Here is an 18,471-nt window from a genome sequence, read left to right on the forward strand (position 1 = left end):
ACACTTTTGTACCCGGGAGGGGCCGGTGGGTTCTGCTCAGTTTCATTACCCCTTGGCAGCAGAGTGGAGAGAGAAGGTTGACAGTCACAGAGAACCCAGGGGACCAACCACTTTTCGCAGTTAGGAGGTCACTGGCCATCACTGAAGGTGTAGTTTCTGAGGACAGAGGAGGAGGGATGCGGACTAAAGTCTGAGCCGCAGGCGGCAGGGGGCATAGCAGGAATCTGCTGCCTCCTCCTCCGCCCAGCGATCTGAGCCCTGCTTTGATGGTCATGCGTCTCCTGGTCCTCAGGTCCAAGGACGCTCGTTGTCTGCTTGGCAGTAGGCCTGCTGCCACAGGCTTGCTTTTGCATCTGACTGATGGTCCTGGGGGAGGCTCAGCTCTGAAGGGCCTGCTGTTCTAGGTAGAGCCATGCGAATGCAGCAGAGACAAATGGACTCGCGTCGGGTTAGGGCAGGGGCCCCCCTCTGGTCTTGGAGCTGGACAGACACCAAAGCCTGGAGACCAAGGGCTGCCCCAGTAGGCCCTGTGGTGGAGAGGACGCTCAGCCTCCATTCCTGCTCGGGTTCTGAGGGCCTAGCGCCTTTAGGACAGCCTGGCCTCAAGGGAGCAGCCTTCTCCTCTGCACTTCTCTGCGCCCCAAGGCGTTGTGCCTGCACACTTGTCACACACCTTCAGGGGAGCAGCTGTGCCAGGAATCTTCCGGGCTGGACCCTCGGCCCTGACCACATCGGCTCCTAGGCAGCTCAACGCGGGGAGGAGGGACCAGGTACCAGGAGCTGAGGGACGGCGGCTTGAAAATTGACTTTACGGGTTCGGGTGAGGGGCGAAGGCGGGCGGGAATTAGGCCGAAAGGGAAGCCTAGTCAAAAAGGCAAAGAGGAAGAACAGACCGGGCGGCGTGTGTCCTCCCGCGGAACCCGGCCGGCGGCCCGGGGGCGGGGCCTTGGGCGCCGGGGCGTGGCCGAGGCTGGGGGCGGGCCCCGGGCCGGGGGCGTGGCGTCGGGCGCCCTTCGCGGAAACACACCCGGCTCAGGGCACCGCGGGGGTCGCCGCCGGGGTAGCTGCGGGGCGCAGGCCCGGACTCGTGTGCGCCTTGGCGAGCCCGGTGAGGCGGCGGGGTCCCTGGAGCTCCTGACGGGAGGGATCCGGGATCCGGGGCCCACTTGGGCGGGGATCTGGGGTCCAGGGCCCGCTCGGGTCAGGGGTCAGGGGTTTCGGACCTGTCGGTGCTGGCCTGGTCCACTGTGTTCCTCGGGGGTGGGGGGGGTTGACCGCGCTGCCTGCAGGCCGCCCGACGGCGTGCGTGATCGGCTTAAGGAAATCTGTCCATTTTCAGGGAAACGCGGGGCCTGGCTCTGGACACGGCCTCGCGCCCTCGGAAAGCCGAGCCTTTGTGCCCCTCCGGGGTCTTCCCTGCCTTCGGCGCGATGCGGCTCCCGGCCGGCCTCGGCGTCCTCTGCCTGGCGCTCTGCTGCCTGGGCGGCGCGCGCGAACTCTGGAGGTGAGCTGCCTGGGGGGTGCGGGACCCGGGCGGCTGGGGGCTGGGGGGGAAGCTGAGATTCTCCCAGGCGGCCGCACGCATTTTGTCCAGGTTCCTGTACGACCCTGGGAAGTTCCAAGTTCCTCCCTCCAGCCCTTCCTCCCCCGCCCCTGGTTCCCTCCTTCCACGCTCTCTGTTGCACTGAAAATCAGGGGTAAACAGGCTCTCCTGGAGGGGGTTCTCATTTTTCACTTTTGTAGCCGGTCTTAGTACCGGGTTTTAAGGCTCTTCTGTTTCATTTGAGTAATGATCATATTAATAGAAGTTTCATACTTCCTGCAGGAATGGGGCCGTTTTTCTTTTCTGCGAAGCACCATTGCTGTTTTAGTGTTTACTTTTATTTATTTATTTATTTTTTATTTTTTTTGTCTTTTTACTATTTCTTCGGGCTGCTCCTGCGGCATATGGAGGTTCCCAGGCTAGGGGTCGAATCGGAGCTGTAGCCACCGGCCTACACCAGAGCCACAGCAGCGCGGGATCCGAGCCACGTCTGCAACCTACACCACAGCTCACGGCAACCCCGGATCCTTAACCCACTGAGCAAGGGCAGGGACTGAACCCACAACCTCATGGTTCCTAGTCGGATTCATTAACCACTGTGCCACGATGGGAACTCCTTTAGTGTTTACTTTTAAAGATAACATGACATTTCAGTTTTCCCAGAAAGTGTATTTTTTGAAAAAGAGCCCCACTGATGGAGAAGAAATCCGTTGAAGTACAGAGTGTGGGTGGAGCCTTGCCTGGGCCGGCGGAGGGCCTGAGGCTCTAGAATGCGGCCACCGCCAACTGCCTCATGACTCTGCCTCTGCGGGTTGGTCAGCCTGGCACGGTTTGGAGAACATGAAGCTGATTCAGCTCCTGACTCGAAGGACCTCAAGGGTCAGCGGCTGTTCTCCCAGGCCCTTCTCCTCCGAGGAGGGGGCCTTTCTTTTTCACAGCACCGTCTCCTTTGCTTTGTTTGGAAGGATGTTTCTCTTACACGCTCCTTCGCCTGTGCTGTAGCGGACATTGTGTCACAGACATCGTGAGTCTTGACAGTTTTATTATGAATGACCTACGGTGACAGTGCGTAATAACACAAGGTCTAACCTTTCTGGCCTCTGCCTAACCTTCCGGTTTCAGTTTCCGCCTATGTGAAATTCGGTTTTCTTTCTCTCTCTCTCTCTTTTTTTTTTTTTTTTCGTCTTTTTAAGGCTACACCCTTGGCATATGGAAGTTCCCAGGCTATGGGTTGAATCTGAGCTGCAGCTGCCGGCCACAGCCACAGCAATGCCAGAGCTGACTCAGCTTGTGGCAATGCCAGATCCTTAACCTGCTGAGCAAGGCCAGGGGTCACCGTCTCCAGCAGGGGCCCCGAAGCAGTGCCTGGTCTGTGACAGGCACTCAGTGTTCCCTGAATGAATGATGGTGTCAGTGGATGGATGAAGTAATTTTTCTGTAGCTCCTAAAAAGTTCTTGAGAAATAAGTTCCTTGTCTTTTAACAGTGGCGACCACGAGTGGAAAAAACTAATTATGGTTCACCACTGGCCTATGACGGTGTGCAATGTAAGTTCTTCCTGGAGGGGCCCCTGGATCCGAGAGACCTGTAAGGTGGAGGTTTGTGTGTGGTGTCCCCCCCTGAGAGCCTCCCAGTCCATCCTGTGCGGGTCCTTCCTGGGGCCGTGACACAGCGCACAGACAGTGTGGCTCAGGCATCAGAAGTGTACTCTCCCCGTTCTGGGGACTGACAGTCTGAGACCAGGGCGTGGGCCGATCCCATCTGGAAGTGGTTTTTCTTTGTCCTTTAAGGCCGCACCCACGGCACATGGAGGTTCCCAGGGAAGGGGTTGGAATCGGACCTGCGGCTGCTGGCCTCCACCACAGCCACAGCAACGCCAGATACAAGCGGTGTCTGTGACCTGCACCACAGCTCACGGCAACACCAGGTCCTTAACCCACTGAGCAAGACCAGGGATCGAACTCGCATCCTCATGGATCCTAGTCAGTTCCTTACTGCTGAGCCGAGAGACCCCTTCTGGAATTTTGCGGGAGGACGTGCTCCACGCCTTTTCCCGCTCCTGGAGTTGCCGGTGTCCCCCTTACAGACACAGTCGCTGCCCCGTCTCTGCGTGGTGCTCTCTGCTCTGTGTCTCTGCTTCTTAAAGGAAGCCCGGAGATGGCATTTAGGGCCACCTTCCTCCAGTGTGCCCTCCCCTCGACCCTGTTCCAATAACAGGGTCTGGGTTAGGGCTTCACCATGTCCTTTGGGGACAGGCTTCACCCTACCACAGGCCTGGCCTGTCTCCTCCCTCCATCACTGCCAGGCTCAGGAAAATATGTCCCCTGAGCCTTCCCTGTCCCCTTTGCTGTGCTGGCCCAGGTGGCGCCTCCTCTGCCTCAGCTTGGCTCCACCTGAGCCCTTGTGCTTGCCTCTGGGAGGGAGGGACCCGTGTGGGGACAGCTCTGGTCCTGGGTGACCTGGGAGGTTTGCCTTCGGGGCCCAGGGTAGGGCGTGGGCACGTTCCTGCACCGACTAAATATGCCTGCGGTCCTGCCTTGATGCTTTAGAAATGCGATTGAACAAAATCAATTACTAGCAAAATACTGTTTGGGGATTAATTCCAGTCCAGGGGTCCTGGTCTTCCAGTGGAGACATCACCCTGGGAGCAGGGCCGTCACAGGCAGGGACAGGGCTGTCCTCAGCGCTCAGCACAGCCCGGCGGGCACACACCAGGGGCTGCTGAATACGTGCTGATGCAGGAAAGAAAGCTGCACCCGGACCCCCGTCACCCCTCAAAGGCTCGTCCAGGGCGCTGGGTGTAGCGCTGGGAGGAAACCCCTTGCCCGGTCGGCCTTGCCCTTCCGCAGCCTCAGCCCCGGGACAGGCCTGCCTGCTTTGGACGGTGGTTTCCTTGGGGATGGACGGGGCCTCTCGCTCTGATCCTGCCGCGGTCCAGCCTTCCCTGCAGCCCACCCCCACCCCCTGCCCCGGCCTGTAGCTCCTCACGTCACCAGCCAGACCTGCACTTCCATCCACCCGCAAAAGCTGCCTCCCTACATCAAAGGGCGAGTCGAACAGGGAACGGGGAAGGCTTGCTGGGGGGCAGGAGGCCTCCTCTGCTCCTCGCCAGACCTAGTGTCTGCCTTTTATGTGCTGACTCCTTGCGGGAGCCCCGCTTCTCACTCACTGCTGGCTAGCCCAGGTGTATTTCCTAAGGGTTGTTTGCTTTGGAAAAACTCCATTTTAGCAGATGATTTGGAGGTCCCATAGACTTTTATCTATGGGATGACTTCGCTGCTGAGGGTCTGCCCCGACCTTGGTGTTTTTGTTGACTCCAGATTTCAATACTTCTTATTTCGCTGTTGTCTTTGGACCTGGTGCCTGAACAGATTGGAATTTTGCAGGGTTCTGTCAGCCTCTTGCTCGCATTCTTGATTAAGAAAAGTATCCGTGGGTCACTATGAGTGCATCCATCTGATTGGTTTAATTTTAGGCACATAAAAAGAGCAAAAATAGCTTTCCCGTTCTGTTTTCTTAATTGTTTGAGGGTTGATCCTCTCATTGCAAATGAAACATCCAGCCCCCATGAGTAACCTCATGACTATTGCTGCAGTGCAGTTATTGTAAATGAGCACGGAATTACTTTGTGTTGGTCCCCTAGTGCATCTCACTGATGTTTGCCGAAGAAAGCAAGGTTGCTGAGTGTCTTTAATAAGCAACAAACCAGTTGCCTCTTGTCTTTTCTCCACAGGAAGTTGCAAACAACTGTGAACACCCTCCGGATTACTGGACGATACACGGACTATGGCAAGTGCTCTGGGCATTTGAAACTTGAACAGCCCAAGAGGCTGGCTAACCTGGAACTCTAGTTCGAGCCTGGTCCCCATAGGCAGCCTTGTGACTTCTGTTGGGAGGGCCATTCGATAGACCAGATCCCTATTTCAAAACATGTTTAGTCTTTCTGGCATAACCTTATTTCTCTTTGCATTGAGTTCTGCTTCGATAGCGTGGTCACAGTCTGGTTGAAATATGCGTTTAAGGATTCTGGGTACCTTTCAGATGACTATGTTTTCATTTTCTTATCTTCTTCTTTTGGGGCCAGTTAGTAAATACCTAAAAATAAGTAAGTCAATATGTGTGTATATCGTGTGTGTAAGATGTGTCTGCATTGTGCCTGTTTCGCAGACATCCGAGTTCGTTTTTCTGGTTTTGCCTGCATTTCGTTTACTCTTTGTTACATGTACACATGTTAAACTATGTTCATCGATTTGTGCAGAGGGATCGGCCTGGTCCCGCTGCTTCAGGAGAGGAGGGTGTCTTGGCATTTGCTGTTCCTTCAGGGACAGGGGCAGCAGAAGGCAAATTTACCTGGGGCCTGAGGACCTGGCCTCACCCCCCTGTGCCCTGAGGCTCGTGGGCGACCTGGCCACTTTGGTCTCTGGGCCCTTTGCCTCTCTGGGGTTTCATGCCCTGGGCTGTCTTCTCGCTGGGGTGACTGTGCCCAGCGCTGCACAGCGCCGTCAGGTCCCTCGACCCTGGAGACAGGAGAGGGGTGTAGGGGGCAGGTGTGGTCCCTCATGAACCAAGCTGCACGTGAAGACAGAGTTGACACGTCCAGAATTAGACACAGGACAGGCTCACAGCCACAAGCGGCGGGGCGCGGCGGGGGGAGCTGCTTGGATTTGAAGAGATCACACCGGCCGATCTTAAGTCACTACCGGGCGCTTTCCAAGCACATCACGTGTGTTGTTCCATTAAGAGATGGAGACAGCATCCTGCTGTTCTCCTGCCCTGATTGAGGGGAGTTTGGCCAATGACACAGAACCCAACAGAAAACCCCAGTGGCCCTGACTCTGGAGGGCCCCCTGCTGGGGTGCTTGTTTTGCTGCTTCTGCCAGGAAGTGGGCTGCTGCCGCCTTGTGCCTGGAGGTTTAGAGAGAGCGTGGCCACCGACTGCTGTGTCTGGGCGGACTCCCTCAGTGGGTGGTGGTGGTGGGGGGTCCTGGCCGGAGCCCACCCTTCTCTCGTTCGCTACTGACCTTGTGCAGGTGCTTTCTCGGGCTGCTTGGAACCAGTCCAACCAAGACTGATCTCCCTTTGTTTTTTCAATTTTAATTTCAAGGCCTGATAAAAGCGGAGAGTGTAACCGGTCCTGGCCCTTTAACCCCGACGAGATCAAGGTATATGTATCACCTTTAATTATGTCGCCTCCGCAGAGCTGCAAGGTCTTAAGGCGTGGTCACCGGGATCGGACCTGGTGCTCACTGCTATCTAGGACAGCCCCACAAATTAAATATGATTTGTGTTTAATTAAATCCTCCTCTGCCCTGGACCCAACGGGCTGCAGTGGCTGTGAGCAAGCCGGCCCTGGCTCCAGCCCGAGGCCCGATACCCCCGGACGCAGGACGCCGGCCGGCTCGGCATGCGCTCAGGCGCGTGTGCACAGCTCTGGCTTAGAGAAGAGCTGAGCCCCGGGCTGGCCTTTCGGGCTGTGGCGGGAGGGTGGGTTTCTCAGCCGGGCCTGTTTCTCCGTGGGAGGGATGGGCTCTTCCAGGACAAAGCCTGGTGTTGCAGGGTAGCTCGTGGGACTGCGCTGGACCAGAGCTGGTAGCAGAATTTCTCTTCTGAGACTTTTTCCTCGTGTGTACACACGCGGGTGCACACGCACGCGTGCACGTGTTCCCTTCTCCATGGGAGCCGACAGCCCCTGGTCTGTCGCTAGTCGTCCTTCAGGGTAACTAGCATCTGGATTTACAGGGAAGTTTGCAGGATCACTGGGGTGTCCCTGAAAACATGGAGTAGAATTAGGATTTGCTAGAATTCTGGACCATTTCCGAGGAATTCACGACCCCAGAAGCGTCAAGGTGATTAGTTCCAAACCCATCACAGGCTCTCGTCCAGATGGCACTTTTTCCTCCTCTCTCCTGCCTGTGAGGACTCGCCTGTGAGCCGGGAGGCCCGAGAGACCAGGGCCCCGGAGGCTGGTGACCCCTCCTCCTCCGACACCCTTTTTTCTTCCCCACTCAGACCCTCCCTCATGTTCCTGGTTAGTCTTGTGATCCCACAGTGGACGGGAGGTTAATTCACTCACAACAGGGTACTGAGTGCCAACAGTTTGCCAGGCGCCGTGCCAGGGCTGGAGGCACGGGGAGCAGTAGCAGACGTGGCCTCGGGCCCGCCTCGCCTGCCGCCGGCCGTGGGGTGCTGGTGGTGCCAGCTCATCACCGCGACGAAGGCGCCTGGAGGGAAACGGGCCGAGAGCTCCAGGCAGTGGCCTCCCCTGGGGAGGCGGACTGAGCTGGAATCTGACTTAAGCAGACGGGAGAGGCTGTGGCAGCAGCATGTGCAAAGGCCCTGGGGTAGCTTTTGAGAAATGGGGAGGAAGCCAGTATGGCTGGGGGGCGAACAGTGAGCCCGGGTGGTGTTTAGTGCTAGGTCCTGCGGCGCCTTGTTTGCTGGATAAGAAGTGTTTCTCTGGATTAAAACCAGTGGGAAGTCATTGGAACATTCAAGCTGGGGAGTTTCTCAGGGTTGTCCTGCTGCCCTGTTGAGGGGAGAGGAGGTGTGGGGGAGGAGTGCGGAGCCTCCTGGGGCCCTGCAGGGGCAGAGAGCTTGCGTAGACAGAGGCCGTGGGGCTGGGCATGGGTGGGGGTGCCCGGAAGCAGAGCGCCAGGACGGGCCTCGAGAGGAAGCGACCGGCAGGCCTGGGCTCAGCTAGGAGTGTATCGGGCCCCCTCCCTGCGCAGGGCCGGGCTGGACGGATGTGTGATCGCGGGCCAGCTTGGGGCACCTTGGGTCTGAAGTGCCCTGGAAACATCCAGGTGGGCTCAGTGCGTCAGGAGAGAGGTCTGAGCTGGAGGTGGACCTCAGCGTCGGCCCGGGGACAGTTAAGGAAAGCCTGGGAGCCGGGGTGTGAGGGCAGGGGGCAGGGGCGGGCGAAGAAGCAGAGGAGGCCAGAGGGGAACCCGTGGGAGGAGTATCCCCAGGGCTCGGGAAGGGAAGGCTGTGGTCCCTTTGGATGGAGGACCTGCCACTCCGGGTAGGGAGGGGACAGGCGGGCCCCTTGTTCAGAACAGTGCCGCTTTCCCTGTTTTGTAGCGAGGCTCCAGTCTAGCGTTCATCCCGAACAAAAGTGCCCTGCTTTGGGCAATAAATTATGTCGTCACCCAACTCCCCAAGGCTGCTGGGGCCGAAGCCAGATTGTGGCAGGTGGGAGATGGGAACGGGGGGTGGGCAGCTTCCTGAGGGATGTCGGCTGCTGGGAGAAGGTGGGCTGCACCGGGGCGGGAAGGGGCTGGGGTCAAACTGCTGACGAGGTGGTGGCGAGGATCCGGAACTGTGGGAGTGGCGGCGGGCAGGAGGCAGTGAGGCCGTCCTACGAGGGTCTGCACACCTTTCTTTCTTTCTTCTTCTTTTTAGGGCCACACCTGCGGCATATGGAAGTTCCCAGGCCAGGGTCGAATTGGAACTGCAACTGAGGCCTATGCCACAGCCACAGCAATGCCGGATCCAAGCCGCTTCTGCAGCCCATGCAGCAGCTTTGTGGCAACACCCGATCCTTAACCCACAGAGCAAGGCCAGGGATAGACCCCTCATCCTCCCAGACTGTGTCAGGTTCCTAACCCGCTGAGCCACAACGGGAACTCCAGAGCTTATGTTTTCAAACACGACGACCCGGATTTCACTCCTCGCTGTGCTGCAGGAAACAGTGCATGCAAATAAACGCAGCATCCACTTGCTCGCCAGAGTCAGGCTCAGGGCCTCCGTTTATCGAGTGCCCCCTGTAGGCTCTGAGTCGTCAGCTCCCGCGCGGATGTATCACGTTCCTCTTCTCACTCCAGGGCCTTTTGCCGGACATGAGGCTCTACTGGCCCGACGTGCTCCACTCGTCTCCCAACCACAGCGTCCACTTCTGGTGAGTCGGAATCTCAGGTCCTTCGGGAGCAGGACGCCCGGGCCGGGGAGCTTCCGAGCTGTTCCTGATGGAACCGCAGAGCGCAGGGGACAGCCTCTGGAGCCTGTCTGGGTGCTTCTCTCCAGTGGATGAGAAACGGGGGCGGCAGCCCTTCCTGTGTAAGCTTGTCTTTACTCTATCACACTCCTTCGTTCATCTTAACGTTACTCATTTTCTCCCTCGCTCCAGGGCGGCAGTTCCTAATTCCCATGACACCAGAGCTTGGCCTAAGGGATTAGTTTAACTTGGCCGTATTTTTGTGTAGAATCTGCGGGAACGGTTAAATGTGGGGACGCAAAATGGAAGGACAGTGACGTCTGTCCTCTTGGCTTGCTGCGGTTCGGCGTGAGGTTCCACTCAAGCGAGCGCGCGGGGCAGGAAAGTGGTTTAGGGCTGGTCGGGCTGGACCTGGAGGCTGCCGTCACCCCTTCGGTAGAAGAGAGAGGCGCCCCGTGAAAGATGGGGAGACGAACGGTTCAGGCCACATTGCTTTCCCTGTGTCGCCTGTGTTCTAGAAAATGGTTTCCAAATAGCTTATGGCCTTAAAGAGTTAAAACAGGGAAAATCAATATTAGCACTTGAGAGCATCCTTAGGAATAAAGCAGCCTTTGGTAACTAAGGAAACAAATTAGAGCCTTTCCAGGGGTTCCGGTGCTCTGTGACAGTCAGTCGGGGTTTTGCCAGACGGCGGAGAAATACATCAGTAAACAGACACAAAGACCGGCTGTGAGCTGGACCTTGAACGTTTGATCGGCCGGTATGGGCAGAGCGCACGTTCTTTTTCTGTTCTGATAGAGAAAAAAGGACGTCCGGCTTCACGATGGTCGTTCAAGTCCACCCTTAGAAGCGGTCGTAAAGGAGGAAGGTACACGTCCCGCCCTGGTGCCTCCTGGAGCTCCCGAGTGCGGCGCGGGTGTGGGGACGCGCACGTGGCCCGCCACGTCTGCCCGGTTACTGCCCTTGGGCCGCCGTCGCCCAGGCCACCTTACTGTGCGAGTGGCAAAGCATCCACGGAGGCGCCCCGGCCTCTCCTGTCCCGAAGGGGGACTCCCATCAGAAAGCTCTTCTCGGTGGTCTCACGGGGGAATCAGGTGTGCCGCCTAGGGGGACTTGGTGTTACCTGGCGCTCCAGATGATTCCTGGACGGAATCGCTCAGCATAATCAGGGCTCTTGACAAGTGCTGTGTACACCCCCCTCTGCAAAGTAGGATTTGCATGAGGTTTTTGATTCTCCTAAGAAAAAGAACGAGAATTCGGTGATGCCCAGATTGGCGATGCCACCTCGCTGTCGGGGGAGGGGGGGCCTGGGCCCCTGAGGAACCGCTGCCTCCTTCCGTCCCCAAGACAGGCCAGGTGGGACGTCAGCTTACGGCCGTGCTGGGGGCATGAGGCGAGGCCATAGTCGCTTCTGCTTGGTGGCTGACGATTTTGCGTCGGGTGGCAGGTGTCCAGGTCCAGATGACTCCATGTTCAGACTGTATTAACGTCAGCCCTGTGACACACTCTTAGCCCTACCGTCTCTGGAGTTAAATTTGGCCCAAGAACAGCAACAGTCGGTATTTACTGAGTAGTTATTACGAGCTAGGAACGGTTGGGCTGCGTGTGCTTCAGCCCCTGACGTGCCCGACACCCCTGCCACAGGTTTTGGATGTCCCGTTCCTGCTCCTCAGACACTCAGCCACCTGCAGTTCAGGTCACATGCTCAGTGAGCTGGAAAGAACCCCCTTTCTGGACTTCACAGAATTTAGAAAGTTATCAAGTATTGGACTCCGGAAACTATTTCAGATGAAGGAAGTTAGTTATTTCCCTGTTTTCACCTTCCCTCACGGCTTTCTCAGGTCCGCGAGCCGTGGCAGTCGCTTAAAGCTGGCACTCTGGGCGGGGCTCCCGGAGAATGGGTGCGCACAGCTTCCATTTCCATGGCACTGCGCATGGGTGCCGTTTGAACGCACGAATCCTATTTCTTACACCTGCACGAATTAGTCGAGGATAAAGCCGAGGAAAGCTGACGTCTGTTTTCTTTTCCCGTGCTGCCGTGGCGAACCTCTGAATCGACTAGTTGTCAGTCAGTGTGAAGGTGGGGAGGAGGTATGTTTAGCATCTGGGTCCATGGCGGCCCAAGGCGGGGGACGGGCCCGAGTGCGGGGCAGGGCCAGGGGCGGGTCAGAGCAGCCTGCCTGGGCGGCAGTGAAGCTGGGGTCCTAGCTAGCCCCTCTGGGCCTCGGTTTCCCCATTTCTCCACCCCTAATGTTTTCTCCTTGCAGAGCTGTGAGAATCAAATGGAGAATGAGCGAATGTCTTGTGAAACTTTAGTCTTCAGTAAGATGTGAGGCCTTATTATCAGCAGCAGTGTTTTTCTTGAATGCAGATTTACTGCAGGTTGGCAGACCTCTGGCTGGGCTGCTGTTTTAGTACAGTTGTCCGCATAGACGGACGTCTGAGACGTGACGGTCGGTGAGCAGAGGTGCCGGTGGGGAACAGGCCTCAGGCATCCCTGTGATGGGTGACTCTGCCTCTCGTGTGCCAGCTCTTTTGCTGCTGCCGTGAGATGCCCTGGCTGTAAGGGCCTGGCTTTCCGGGAGGACAGCTGGTGCCGTGTGAGTCTGTGGGTGCCTGAACGAACGTGTCTTCTTTTTTCCTCGCTTGGGCGTGTTAACCGCGGAGTGAATCCGAGCCGATCAGCAGAGGAATCCCGCAGGGAAGGTGACGGGCAGCCTTGGAGGTGGTGCTGTGCTCAGCGGGGCCTTGGTCCCTTGTGTGGGGCTTTGCGTGGTTGCCTGAATTGAGATGAGAAACTCCCACTTTCTGGAAGAAGCCGCAGGGGAGACCCTGCAGCTGGAGGAGCCCGTGGGGACCTTTTGTTGGGAGCTGATTTCCTGACGCTCCAACCAGAGACCTGACCTGAACATCCCTGCAGGAGGCACGAGTGGGAGAAGCACGGCACCTGCGCCGCCCAGCTGGATGCCCTCAATTCCCAAAGGAAATACTTTGGCAAAACTCTGGATCTGTATAAGGAGCTTGCTCTGAACAGGTGGGTGACTTGGGCTGGTAGCTTGCCTCCCACACCCCCTCTCTCAGGTCACCCCAGCCCCTGAGGTGAGTGGGACAGGAGTCATGGACCTGGGAACCGGCGGGCAGAATCACCCCTGAGAGACCCTCCCAGTGAGCCTTTCCCAGTCACTGGGGGGACCAACACCCGCCCCCCCAGTAGACGCAGAGGCCCGGGGCTCTGAAGGCGCATGGGCCTCAGGGGGACGAGATTAACTTTGGCGCCTCTTCCTGCTGTGGTTTGATAGACGCGGGCTGCCTCAGCTAGACCTGCACGTCGGGGACCTCGGATCTTTGCTCTGTTGCTCGGGCAACAGCGGGGGCTGGGTGCTGGGCGAGCCCTTGAACCCCAGGAATGACCCGGCCCCAGGGAGCCCGCCCCTCGCTCAGCCCTGGAGACTCGTGAACCCCAGTGAACCCCAGTGGGGGCCCCGGGGGGCGGGCAGCCAGGATGTGCAGGCAGCTCTTCCCACTGCCTCCGCACTCGTCGTAAACTGGAACTAGGCTGAGGGCCTGGCAGCAGCTGACACAGCTGGTGAAGGCCGAGCGGAGCTGTTCCTGCAAGAAGTGCAACTGGGAGCCGCAGCTCTTGGGCAAGAGGGCGCCAGATGGGTTCCCGGCACCCCGCGTGGGAACCCCCCCTGCCCCGCTCCGCGTGGGTGGCTCATAGGGCGGAGTCCCTGCCCCAGAGACCGTCCCCTCCCGCGCCTGCTGAGTGATGAGCCCGCCTGGGAATAGAATGTCTTGCTAAAAACTATATAGAACCATTAGAGAAATCCCATTCTTTCCCGGTTTCTCCCAGGAAAATCTAAAACCTTAGTCCTCACAAAATTAAATTAAAATTGACGCAAAACTTTAAAATCCCTTATACTTTCCTCTATGTCATCAACCATTACTGTCTTTTTCTCAGAGGTAAGCCTGTCAAATTATCACAAACTAGCAGTTTTTTCTTTACTTTGGATACGAAGGTAGCAGACCTGCAAAAACGCAGAATATCCAGACCCAAAGACCTCGGATTTCCCACAGATGTGGCCGGGGGTTGATGCCAAACTCATCTTTTCTTTCTTTCTTTCTTTCTTTCTTTCTTTCTTTCTTTCTTTCTTTCTTTCTTTCTTTCTTTTTTTGGTCTTTTTCTAGGGCTGCACCCGCGGCATTTGGAGGTTCCCAGGCTAGGGGTCATATCGGAGCTGCAGCCGCCGGCCTACACCAGAGCCACAGCAACGCCAGATCCTTAACCCACTGAGTGAGGCCAGGGATGGAACCCACAGCCTCACGGTTCCTAGTCGGATTCATTAACCGCTGAGCCACGACGGGAACTCCTGGTCTGAGCTTTTTAAATGTTGTCTATAAAATTTAGTTAATTTACCATATCATCGTTTGATCAGGATTCACTCGAGCTGGTTAAAACCCTGTGCTTTAGGAAATGATTCGAGGCTCTAGGTATTAAAAATTTGACCAAGTGCAGGGATTTTAGGATGAGCCTAGAATCCAGACTCAATTGCTGACCATCTTCTAGAACAGGTGTGACGGCTGGATGGTCATGTGGAGCCCGTTCCCGTTGGTAGTGGCCAGCGGATCCTTGCTGAGAGGCTGGGTGCTGGAAAGAGGCCTGGATCAGACCTGGGAGTGCGGGGGTGAGGGGAACGCGGGACCACCCCAGCGCCATTTATTTGCTGCCCTGGCCAACAGTGTTATTGCTCAAGCTAAGAGAAAACACACACTTAATTTTTGCTATGAAATATGGTAAAAACAAGCAAGGAAAATAGACCTTCATTATATAATATGTGTATTTTTCACTTTGAATTTTAGCACGCTCCAAAAGCTGGGGATAAAACCATCCATCAGTTACTACCAGGTAAGTCTTGCTTTCAGCTTCTTCTCAAATGTGTGTCTGCTAACTGGGGACACCCTGCTGAGTGCAAGCGTCACTTCAGCCTGAGAGCTACGCTCGCGTATTAAAGTGACCCAAACCAGCCCCCACCCCCCGCTCGACTGTAGCATTTCTAAATGGGCCTGATGTGAATGTTTTGGTCCTGTACCTTTGGAGGATAAAGTGAAGGCTGCTTGGGCGACTTTGAAGCGGGTTCGTGGTTCCGTGGCGAGACGTGCGTTCTGGGGTCTGGAGGGCGGGCAGGGTGTGCAGTGCTGGAAAGCAGAGTGGTAGGTAGGGTAGGTTGAGGGAGAACATGAAAGTTTGTTGTTGTAACTGTGGTTCATAAAACGGGAAGTTTAAGCATGACCGACCCCATTGGCTAGTGGCCGACACGGAAGATAGACGTCCCCCCAGGGTGGCCCGTTTGTGTCAGCAGTTGTTGGCGCACAGCCAGGTCACTCCTGGCATCAGTGGCCATCCGACCGCGGCCTGAAGCCTCTGCTCTCGGGCCTTTTCTGGGGCGAGTGTGCCAACTATCGCTCTCAGGAACCAGTCAGGTTCTTGGAGATAGTTTTCATGTTCGTCGTAGGTGTGGATTTAGAAAAGGCTGAAAGTCACTGCTTTTAATTGTTTGTTTTTTTATCATGGCTGCACCCGAGGCATATGGAAGTTCCCAGGCGGGGGGGGGGGGGGGGGGCGGCGCGGGGGTCAAATTGGAGCTACAGCTGCCAGTCTACACCACAGCTCATGGCAACGATGTATCCTTAACCCACTGAGCAAGGTCAAGGATCAAACCTGCATCCTCATGGGTACTAGTCGGGTTCTCAACCCCCTGAGCCATGATGGGAACTCCTGAAAGTCACTGCTTTTAGCGCTTGTGAGTTTCCAGTACCACGGCTGGATACTGAGCCATCGTTTGCGAAACAAACAAACATTTGCGTCTCTGCGCTGTGTATCCGCTGTCTCCCTCCCTCCTTGGAGAGTTGGGACGGAGGCTCCGTGCCCCTCAGGTGGGAAGGTCAGCTGCCCTTCGATGTCCTTCCAGGAGGCAGTATGGCAGCGTTTGTGGGGCCCCTCAGCCTTCATCTGGACTCGGGTTTAAGAGGATAAGGGGAACATGTTCGCACCTCTTGCCCAGAGCTGACATCAGCGATCGGAAAAGCAACAGTGCAGCACATTTTCCCAGCGCCCAAGGCCCTTGGGTGCCCAGGCTCAGGCAGCGGGGGTGGGTGGGTGGGGTGGTGACCTCTGACTTCCTAGCATCCGGCTCGCAGGCCCTGGGAGGAGAGAATGGAGCCCGGCAGAGCAGCTTGCAGGGGTCACAGGCTGAGGGTGGAGCCCGGCGTGGCGTTCTGTCCCTTGGGCCAGGGGGCCCTTCCTCCCCAGCTCTTCGTTGGGCCATGAGTGGGGCTGGGGAGGTGACGCTGCTGCCAGCGTGACCCCAGAGGGTCCCGAGTGAATGGAGCAGTGCTGTTCTCTCTCTCCGTGGAGTCCCGTCTCACGAACATTCTCTTTCAGATTTCAGATATTAAGGATGCCCTGGTCGGTGTGTACGGAGTGGTGCCCAAAGTCCAGTGTCTTCCACCCAAATCGGTCCGTTGGTGATGTTCTGTCTCCCTTTCTGTCTGCTGAGAAGTCAAGCTCCGCTTCCCTCAGAGCTTTGTGCTCTCCGTGGACGTCCCGGGGACAGAGATGTGTGTGTGTGTGTGTGTGTCTGGGGGGCGGGCTGTGGGGATGCAGATGGGTGTGTGTGTGTGTGTGTGTGTGTGTGTGTGTGTGTGTGTGTGTTCTGAAATAACAGATTGCTCTCTGACGCCGTGCTAGGATAGGGCCTGTTTTCTGGCAGCTTCTCATCAGGGGGGACGAGCAGTAGGGAGAAGGCGATGTGGGTACATTTACCAAGTTAAACACCTCCCAGGCTCGCCCCTGTCAGTCGGAGTCGTTTCAGTTGTAGCCACCCATCCAATTTCTAGATGAGTTGCAGTTTCTAATGTCAGCTGATAAAGTCTTGAATTCAGTTAGCAGTAGGGTGCTGCTTACCTGCTTATCTGCCGAGGCCGCCTCTCCTCCCGGTAAACCTGTGCCGTGTGTGTGTGGCTGTGTCTGGGGTCAGGCTGGCCCAGGGAAGGCTCTGGGCGGTGACCACAGCTGTCCCTCTGGGGCCCTGGCCCCAGTTCGGCGTCAGAGAAAGGGACTTGCTTCTGGAGCGTGGATCCGAGGTCTGGACCACCTCTTTAAGTTCCAGAACTGGCTGATCGTAGAACCGTGCTGCTGATCTGGCCTGAATCCCAACCTGCCTCTGCTTCCTTCCGCAGGGCGAGAAGGTGCAGACCCTCGGGCAGATAGAGCTGTGCCTGACCAGGGACCTGCAGCTGCAAGACTGTCCAGAACCCGGGGGGCCGGCGCCCCAGAGGCGGGACGCAGGGCCGGGAGGGACCCCGATCCTGGGGCTGGAGATCTGTGCGGACGGCCCGGTCTTTTACCCGCCCCCCAAAGAGACCGAGCACTGATGCCCAGGTTTTGGGAAGAGTCTGCATGTTGAGAATCAAGAGGTGATGGAAGACCACCGCTTCTTACAAAGCAGCTCGAAAGTGAGAAATCTGTCCGCGGCCTTCGCTACCTAAGCCTGCCCTGTTGGGTTCCTTTCTGCCCTGATTGTCGTGGCGCAGGTACAAATGGCGCGAACCCTGGCTACGCTGAGAGGGAGGAGAGCCCCCCACCTGGTGGCTGCTTTGTGCTTGGAATCACGCTTCTGGTTTTCTTCTTTCCTCCTCTCTCGCTCCCTGGAAGACAAGCAGGCACCCTTGGCCTTTGGGCCAGTGGTCCAGGTCCAGACGAACTCCCCTGGATCCCTCGGCCAGCTGCCTTTTTGCTCTGAGTACATGTTGGGGGGGGGGGGGATGTTGGGACTGACCCCCAAGCAGGAGTCAGGCGACTTGGAGCGGGGCTGACAGCTCCTGTTCCACTTTCACCCGCCAGCACCGCCGTGCCTGGACATGGGTGTACCCTCTGAGGGCCCTGGTGCTGGCAGGGGAGTTGCTCTGGGTCCGGGGGCTGTAGGCTTCTTCTCTCTTCTCGCCAGAGGAAGTCTGGGGGTAGGACTGAGTGCCAGCCAGCATCCCCCACCCCCAGCCCGTGGGCGTTCTTCCCCATGGGCCGGAAATCCTGCAGGTCAGCCTCTAGCAGCTTCCCCTTCCTTTCTATAAGAAGGAAGCATCAGTACCCAGAACGCTGTGGCTGCCCTGGCCCCAGGGGCAAGGCCGCACCCTCGGGCAGTGAGGCCAGCTGATGCACCCAGGCTCAGCTGCGCTGCTGCAGGCACCATCCTACCTGCCAGATGGCGTTTCACCTGTAAAAGGACCATCCCTGCTGGTCTGTGAATGGACTTCCCCTACTTGATTAAAACTGCTTTTCACGTTCTTTCTCCCTGGTCTCTGCCCTTCTTCTTTCAAATGTTTTTAGCTGCGTGGGCTAAGATATGACCCCAACACTAGTCTTCATCAGGTCAGTACTGCTCTTTTTTATTCAACAATCACTTGGATTTCCCTTGTGGCATAGTGGGTTAAGGACATAGTGTCGTCACTGCAGTGGCCTGGGTCGCGTTTGGCTGCTCGTCTCTGCACTTTCGAGCAGCCCTTGCTCGGTGCCCGCCTGCTCACTGGCCGGTCCATCTCTAAGGCAACGAGGAAGGAGAAAGCTGGGAAGCATCTCAGCACAGGTGAAACTTATGCAACACGGCGGCCTGACGTGGTCCGGGCCTGGGGGCTTCTTAGGTCTAAGGTTGTCCTTTTGTCACTTCTGCCTTTGCATAATGTTGCTGAAACTCCGTCTCTGTCCACCGGTGCAGAATAGAAAGGCAGAGACAGGGGTAAAGGAGAAAAAGAGAGCTTTTGTTGCTTTGCCAGGCAGAGGAGGCCACAGCAGGCTCAGGCCTTAAAGACTGTGCCCCCCATTGGGAAGAACTGTGGGGAGTTTTATGGGAAAAGGGAGAAAACCAGGTTTTCAGATAGGCATCAGGATGGACGCGAACACGCGTTCTTCTGTCTTTGGGGGAATCTTAGTCATCAGAGCG

General features: G+C 57.0%; 1 protein-coding gene across 2 annotated transcripts; it reads left to right on the top strand.

Annotated features, from left to right (window-relative positions):
• Positions 1-990: 990 nt before the first annotated feature.
• Positions 991-17,819, top strand: RNASET2 (ribonuclease T2). Of its 2 annotated transcripts, XM_047769752.1 has the most exons (10): positions 991-1,108; positions 1,340-1,504; positions 3,029-3,089; positions 5,276-5,331; positions 6,647-6,704; positions 9,366-9,439; positions 12,396-12,509; positions 14,336-14,381; positions 15,918-15,992; positions 16,715-17,819. In XM_047769752.1, the coding sequence occupies exons 2-10, from the start codon at positions 1,431-1,433 to the stop codon at positions 16,907-16,909; spliced, it is 753 nt and encodes a 250-aa protein (XP_047625708.1). In that variant the 5' UTR covers positions 991-1,108; positions 1,340-1,430; the 3' UTR covers positions 16,910-17,819. The 2 variants fall into 2 exon arrangements, with proteins under 2 accessions (XP_047625708.1, XP_047625709.1); XM_047769753.1 differs by lacking the exons at positions 991-1,108; positions 15,918-15,992.
• The last annotated feature ends 652 nt before the right edge of the window (positions 17,820-18,471 follow it).

Source organism: Phacochoerus africanus, chromosome 2 (genome assembly GCF_016906955.1).
Source record: "Phacochoerus africanus isolate WHEZ1 chromosome 2, ROS_Pafr_v1, whole genome shotgun sequence".
NCBI classification, from domain to species: Eukaryota; Metazoa; Chordata; class Mammalia; order Artiodactyla; family Suidae; genus Phacochoerus; species Phacochoerus africanus.

What these genes read in the sequence shown, in the direction of transcription:
- RNASET2 (XM_047769752.1), top strand. Translation starts at nt 1,431, where the DNA reads ATGCGGCTCCCGGCCGGCCTCGGCGTCCTCTGCCTGGCGCTCTGCTGC. An exon ending in AAGGAGCTTGCTCTGAACAG is followed by an intron (nt 12,510 to 14,335) that starts GTGGGTGACTTG and finishes TTTGAATTTTAG; the next exon opens with CACGCTCCAAAAGCTGGGGA. An exon ending in CATCCATCAGTTACTACCAG is followed by an intron (nt 14,382 to 15,917) that starts GTAAGTCTTGCT and finishes ATTCTCTTTCAG; the next exon opens with ATTTCAGATATTAAGGATGC.